At 40.3% G+C, this 7,776-nt stretch overlaps 1 protein-coding gene across 2 annotated transcripts; it reads right to left on the reverse strand.

Moving 5' to 3' along the window:
• Positions 1-655: 655 nt before the first annotated feature.
• LOC135625429 (uncharacterized) lies at positions 656-3,369 on the reverse strand. 2 transcript variants are annotated; one of them, XM_065130237.1, is made up of 2 exons: positions 2,203-3,369; positions 656-915 (listed from the first exon to the last, which is right to left on the reverse strand). In XM_065130237.1, the coding sequence occupies exons 1-2, from the start codon at positions 2,446-2,448 to the stop codon at positions 742-744; spliced, it is 420 nt and encodes a 139-aa protein (XP_064986309.1). In that variant the 5' UTR covers positions 2,449-3,369; the 3' UTR covers positions 656-741. The 2 variants fall into 2 exon arrangements, with proteins under 2 accessions (XP_064986309.1, XP_064986310.1); XM_065130238.1 differs by having other exon boundaries at positions 656-919; positions 2,203-3,262.
• Positions 3,370-7,776: the final 4,407 nt, after the last annotated feature.

Consider the following 7,776-nt stretch of genomic DNA (forward strand, 5'->3'; position numbering starts at 1 on the left):
GCTTCATCGGTGAGGAAGAATGGTTTGGTCGGGCCCTAAGGTATTTAACGCTAACGATTTGTTTGTAAATCCTTGCTAAATTCATGAGGAAGAAGGATTTCAGATGTTGCATGATGCCTTCCTAGTCCGCCCAGTGGTGAGGAATCCCAATGTTATGATACCTCAGCAGTTGACTCACGATGAGGAAGCTGAAATCCCACACGCCATGTCGTATCCAACATAATTTAAAAAAAAAAGGCACTGTTGGACGCATGTCCGACGACATGTGTCCAGCTGTGTCAGTGATGAATCCGTGTCCAGACATTGTCTGTGTCCAGCTATGTCGGTGATGAATCCGTGTCCAACACGTATGTGCCCTTCAATCCAGCGTGTCCGTGCTTCATAGATTACACATAGATTGCAACTGGAGGACACTACACTTTTTAGCATACTTGTAAATGTTGGTTTTGGACATGGAAAGAAGTCGAGTTGCATCATTTTCATGTCTCTTTAATTTGCACAATTCATGTATTTGGATGTAATTGCAATTCATGATACATTTATTGTGCCTTTTACTTTTGTCATTCATTTACCTTTATATAATGAAGGGTTATTACTTCTCGGGGGGGGGGGGGGGGGGGGGGGGGGGGGCTTATGTCTTCTTCTTTCTACTATGTAAGCAATAAATTTTTTTCTTAAATCTCATTGACACTATGCCAATTGAAGATAATACATTTCTTCTAGAAACCTCTATAATCCTATTTAATATCTCATATAATACACATATCGACCGCGGTGCCCGTCTTCTACGCCCGTATCGTCTACTCGGCGGTCGCCTTTGTGCTCCGGATTCTGCTCCACCTCACCGCCGACATGCTGTTGCGTGTAGTCATGTTCGTCTTCATCGACTGCTTCGCAGGCGGCCTCTACATCTATCTACCTATCAATCGATCATAAGGTTTGAAGATATCTCAAAATATGAACTGTTATGTTTTAATATGATACCTAATCAGACCGGTAAACATTATATGATCATAACCGCAAAACCCTTTCTTGGTCCTAAAAGAAAATACAGAAACTTTGAGGTTCTTTAGCGGTCCTATGATCCATCCTCTTTGGTCATCATGGTTCATTGAATCCAGAGCACAAAGGTGGTTCCTTCCATCTGTCCACAACCCCAACTTTACACTGAATTTAACTTAGCCTTTATTTACTGTAGTGACAAAGTTGTTAGAAAATAAAGCTACATCCTTTTTGGATCGAGCAGCTTCGACTCCTATATGGCGGAATCAGCCTCGCGGTGGCTCTTCCTTCCTGTGAGCGCAGAGCAGATGATGGCCACCACTATAACGATAATTTCTTTCATTAATATAAATTAATTACTATAAATAATATTTTTTTTTTATTATTAATTTATATATTTGTGTATTATAATTAAGAAAATGATTCGATTTGATTTTCTTAATCATGTTGATAAGTTACAAATTTTATTAATCAATTAAATTATTAATTAATCTATTTCTTAATAAGTGATTTGATTTTTAGGAAGTAAATAATTGACATTCCAATTTCATGTGATCATAAGAAATAAATATTATATTTCTCTTATGAAAATAAATTAAAAATTAAAAATTAAATTATTACCAATTCTCCTATATATATGAATAATCCACATTTTGTAATCAATTGCAAATGCATATCATCTGACTAGTAAATGATACCTAAAAAAGCCTCCAAAAATGATAAAATAGGGTACCTTAGACTCAATTTCTATCTGAAGAACATAAAATCAGCATATGTCCAGAGTGGATTTGTAGAATGGATATGCAAATACTAGACATGTAATGCAGTGCTTCAAATAGTGAACAAAAAGGACGAAACAAAACAATGCTATCCCGCTTTTAAGCCTCACCGTTTCCACCACCTTTCCAACTAATTACCGTTACCTCAAGAAACCCAAATCAATCAAAGGATTCCAGTTTACCATAAGAAGACCACAAGAACACGGAAGGAGTTGGGGAGCAGAGTCGAGGCATCTTTCGATCTACTTGTTAGAAATACTTGTCAAAAATCAGAACTGAGGAACACCACAATCTATGAAAACCACTAAACAAACAGAAAACATGAATCGGAAACAAAGACCAACAAGACAGATGCTACACGCCAAAGGGATCGGAAAGGGAAAACGAGGAGAGTGGAACAAGGGATGAGACGATCTTTCACCTTCGAGGGGATGCATCCGACGTTAAGGCAGGTGCCACCGAGCGTCCCCCGCTTCTCGATGCAGGTCGTCTTGAGCCCCAACTGCGCGGCCTTGATAGCCGCCACGTACCCACCGGGCCCGCCGCCGATCACTACCACGTCGTTCTCGTCCGCCGCCGCCGCGAATCCCCGGCAGAACACGGCAGCTCGGCGCACCGCCTCCGGCCGGAAAACATCTCCAGCCCTCCGCCTCGCCAAGCTCGCCATCGCCGCCGGCTTCTCCCCCTTTCTTCTTCTTCTCGCGCAGGCAGTTGGAGACAGCAGAAATAGGGCAAAGAGTCAGTGACCTAATTTTAATATTATAGATATTAACAATTTGATTCAAACGGATATGAACATTCCTGGTAAGTTTCCAGACAGGTTCCGAATGTTGATGCTTATCTCTACGTCATCGCTTCAGTTGCACGGTGTCTCGTCTCCGATGAGCTTGGACCGGTCCTGGAGACAGTCAACTGGCCACATCAACGTTCCTTGGTCAACAAGACAGATGCTGAGAGCGAGGTAGTAGGTCTCTGGGCAGATCCCACTTCTATCTCGATGCGTTTGTCCTCGTCCTCCTTCCTTGGGAACGAAGGAAATGGCTTTTGAGTCGGTCCCGTCACGGATAGGTTGATAGCGTTTGACTCTTGTCGTCACGTCTATTTTGACAACGAAATCGCGTGTGACTGTGACAAACGATTTCTCCTACTCGGTCGATTGCAGGCCACGCTTCGCTTCCGATCGACGCATCATACAGAATGAGAGCAAGTGGATGACATCAGATGGTTGGTCTGTATGCATCAACCATCGTCCGCCCGGGGCTCATCATCTCATGGAAGGAGCCGGAGGCACCGAGCTCAGTCACCACCATTACGATAGGAGACCAGCAGCACCGCCGGACGGCGATGTCTGCTCCAGTTTGCTCTGCAGCCTTCTCAACAAATCTGCCACCGAGCGTCCCCCGCTTCTCGATGCAGGTCCTCTCCCCCTTTCTTCGTCTTCTTCTCGGGCAGGCAGTTGGAGACAGCAGAAATAGGGCTAAGAGTCAGTGCATATATATATATATAACGGGAAGACACTTGGGACTGAGGGAGAAGCAGGACCGTTGGATAAACGGATGTAAGACATTTATAGAAAAGACATCGGCCGTCCGATGGAGAATGTAGGGTCTGGATGCATAATAAGATGGAGGGCCAGCGGCAACGCGTATTGGATTACGGTTGATCAGCGGGTGGTGTGAGAGAGAGAGCGAGAGAGAGATAAGAAAGAAGCGGAAGATGGCTTATCTTTTGGGGAGATGTCTTATCTTCTCCTATATTAAGGGGGCTCTTCTTTAATCATTCCTCGTCGAGCCGAGGATTAAGAAGATGATGTTGGGATAATCGACGAGTGATAGAATTTTTTTTTAATTAATTTTGATTTATATTTTAAAATATTGATGTTGAGATATAAGTCCCTATTCGACTACTTGTCATTACCACCCGTCTCAGCCTCACAATGGTGGCTCTTTCTGCGATCGCAGAAGATGACCACCATGCACAACAATACCCTCAGGAGGACGAAGGCGAAAAAGAGCGTAACGAAAACACACACACACACCACTGCAACCCAACACACGTCACCTCACCCAGATGTTGTAAGAACCTGTCTCTCCCCTTCCTTTTTTTCATCGATGAAAACCAGCGTGATGAAAAAACGCACACACCACTGCAACCCAATACACATCACCCCACCAGATGTTTTAAATCCCCGCTCCTCCTCATTTTCGTCGATGAAAAAGAGCACAATGAATACACACACGCCACTGTAACCCAACAAACGTCACCCCACCAGATGTTAGGAATCCCCATCTCCCCCCTTCCTCTTCTTCACCTAAAAAAAAAACCCTCGTGGCAACCATGATGTATCTTTCTTCACTGATCCTACGCCTCTTATCTCGGTACATCCAAAATGACATTTGCGTTGTCTTGTACATATAGATATTATTCTTTACATTCAAATATTATATAGCATTAGATGATTATGATGAATTCAGACTCTTATCCTCTTAACTGTGTACAGAGGGTTGAATTATACTCGTGAAATCTTAAATTATTTTTGGTTCTGTTGTGAGTTTATCCATTTCTTCATGCACGCCCACTTTGACATGCGGATGTAAATTTTTGGACAGCAAATGAAGGATCGAAATTATATATTAAAAAAAATCCTCTAAAACCAATGAGGCTGCGTTTACAAATATATTTATATTTTTAATGTGTAATTTAAGAAAGAGATTGAATGAATACATCATTGTAAAATATTTTGAGTATTTGATAAATAATTAATGAAAAATGTAAGTGTTGCTTGATAAATTCGTATTTCAAAAGTTCATTAAATAATTTATGACAATTTTATCCTTATAATATTTTTAATATGTATTTAAAAATGAATATATATTTTATTTAAATAAATAATTAATTAAATAAATAAAAATGAATGTAATCTTATAAAAAAAATTTGTATGGTCTAAATATATAATAAATAATAAATAGACTCATATAAAATAAATAAATAAAATTTCATAGATCATATTGATTTCTCAACAAATCATTTTGATAATGTAATAACTTTAGATAATGTTATAGCATATTTTAAAAATTACATGAATATCCCGTCAATATTGAAATGCTAATGCTACTCTAAGATAATATCAGTATTTGAATATTTGCACTACGGCATCAAAAAAAGATAATCAATTTACTTTGAAATATGCATTGGATTGTCAATGCATATTCGAAACACATTTTCAAATTCACTCTTGAAAAAAATAAAAAAAGATACAAAATAATTAAATAAAATCTTAATCATGGATTGATGAAATCAATCAGAATTTTGGTATGAGGATGAATTCTTGCCCTAATTTCTTCCAACCGGTCGATGCCCTACGGTTTTAAATTGTTTTCTTTTTTTGCAAAGAGTAAATAAACGATGACTTGTGATTCATTGGCTGACAGAACCTCCACGGAGCATACTATTTGCAACATCAGAGATCTCCTCCCACGACTAATCTCTTATACAGTTTTCGCTAGATTTTTAAAGTTTTAATATTTTTTTTGAAAAAAAATAGAAAGCATATAATAATTTTATTATAATAGTAATAACGACGATGATGAATTCCTAAGTCAATCTAATTATAATATTTGTATACTATACTATATTATTTTCAATAATACCAAAAATACACACTAACACAACAAAATATATTATACAATAATATTTTTGAATTACATTGTAATGTTTTCAAGAATAGTAGGAAAATATTGTAATTATTGTATTAACATTGTTTTCTTAGTCTCGATCCGTAAGAAAATAGAAGGAAAAGGAATAGTTTAAAACCTTGTGATCAATTGATCGCTTTAAACCTTGTAGATGTAGAGGCCACCTGCGAAGCAATCGATGAAGACGAACGCACCGACACGCAGCAACGTGGCGATGGTGAGCTGGAGTGGAATCTGGAGCACAAAGGTGGCCACTGAGTAGACGAACCCAACGTCGAGCAGCTTTGACTCCATATCATTAACATCTGCCTCGACCTCGCGATGATGGGTCTTCCTGCGAGCGTAGAAGACGACCATCACACTTGACAGCACCCCTGAGAGGACGAAGGCGAGGAGAGGCTCGTAGAGCCGATAATCGTAGTGATTCTCTCGAATCATTGATGGGATGTCATACAAGATTCCGGTGTAGAATGTGGTTGGAGCCAAAAGCTCCATCAAGCACCTGAAGGTGCTTTTGATCTCATTCTCGATAATGGCCTTGAAACTCGAGGGCTCCGTGGGAGCATGTGTTGTTGGGCTCAACCAATCGATCGCCTAGCTATGAGGGGGTGATGATGGTGGCATTTAACAGGTGGGATGGAGTTGCAAACCTGAAACACACCGGGGAGCAGAGGTGCCTATAAACAGAAGTTTCAAAATGTCAATGTCGAGGGGTTGAAAGATGGGATGAAGTTATGAAATTGAAACACACCGGGCGGGTGCAGAGGAGCCAACGCTCGCTCTCTGAAACACAAATTTCAGAATGTCAATGTTGAGGGGAACATGAGATTTATTAACGTTGAAATGTGGTGGGGGGTAGTTCTGGTGGGGCTCGCCACACATATGTGAAACAAAGTGCAGTGCCATTGCCATGCAACACCCCGCAGTTCCCCCCCTCCCCATGTAACGCGTTGGGGAGGAATGTGGCGGGGCTCTCGTGAAACAGAGTGCAGTGCCATGCAACGCCCCACGGTTCCTCCATCCTCCCTCCTCATGTAACGTGTTGCATGACACTGCACTCTTCATGAGAGCCCCGCCACATCCTCCCTTAACGCGTTGCATGGCAATGCCATGCAGCAAGGGGTAGGGGGTGCGGGGTGGACCGGGGATGTCGTCGACCCGTGCTATGCAAAACAGAAAGTTGCCCCTATCTCTGGTGGACTTGGACTAGCCATGGTTGATCTGATGTAACATTTAGATTGTCATTTTTTCGGAGAGATGATCATATACAGTTTCACAAGTTCAAATATAATTAAACTCATTTTTATCCAAAACATAAAATAAAACATTCATAGCTTTTACATTTAACAAAAATATTTTTTTCTCAAAATCATTTCATTATATCACAACCATTATCTTTTTCCTTCCACAAAGTGTGGGTCATATGATGATCAATGGAAACTTGTTAATACTCCATATCAATGAACATTATTCATTTGTTCATGTTATCAAATAATAAATAAATAATATTAAAAAAAAAAAATTTCTTTCTTATCAGTCAACAGGAACGTACATGAAACGAAAAAAAAAAAAAAAAGGCTAAAAACGAGAAGTTCATATCAAAGTTTTAAAAGCCTATATAGCTCATGTTTACCAGTCTGATTAGGTACCATATTTAAAACATATAGCCCAATAGCAGCACATAACACTTCATTTTGAATTTTTAATTATTTTATATTGCTGTCCTGCCCTAAACACCAGCAGTATGTATACCAGACTACCGAAAAACTACCAAAACCAATATTGGACCAATATTTAAATCCTTTTTTTTTTTTTTTTCCAAGTACCAAATACTAAATTTGCTCTTAAACCAATATTGGATCAATATTTAAACCAGTAAGGATCGATCTTCGTTCACTGTTCCTACGCCTCTTCTTCGTCTCTTTCTTCAGGAGCTTCTCGTCCTTTGGTTCAATCGGCGTCTTCGGCACCCCACCACCACCACCTGATATCGAGGAGAAACCCCACAGGCCGCTGGAGGTGCGCCCAAGGGCCGTCTGCCAGCTCAGCCCAACAGCAAACGCTCTCGTGAGCCCATCGAGCTCAAAGGCCACAGTCGAGGACGAGAACAAGAGCAGCTCCAGGAGCTTGACGGAGCTTTTGGCTCTGACCATATTTCGCACCGGTATCTTCTACAGCATCCCGTCGATCCGAAAGGCTTAATGTTGTATCATTAAGGGTTGTATCTTCTACAGCATCCTCGACTGTGGCCTTTGAGCTTGAATGACACTGAAGTGCCAAATATACTTTTGGATACAAA

Source organism: Musa acuminata, chromosome BXJ2-10 (genome assembly GCF_036884655.1).
Source record: "Musa acuminata AAA Group cultivar baxijiao chromosome BXJ2-10, Cavendish_Baxijiao_AAA, whole genome shotgun sequence".
NCBI lineage: Eukaryota > Viridiplantae > Streptophyta > Magnoliopsida > Zingiberales > Musaceae > Musa > Musa acuminata.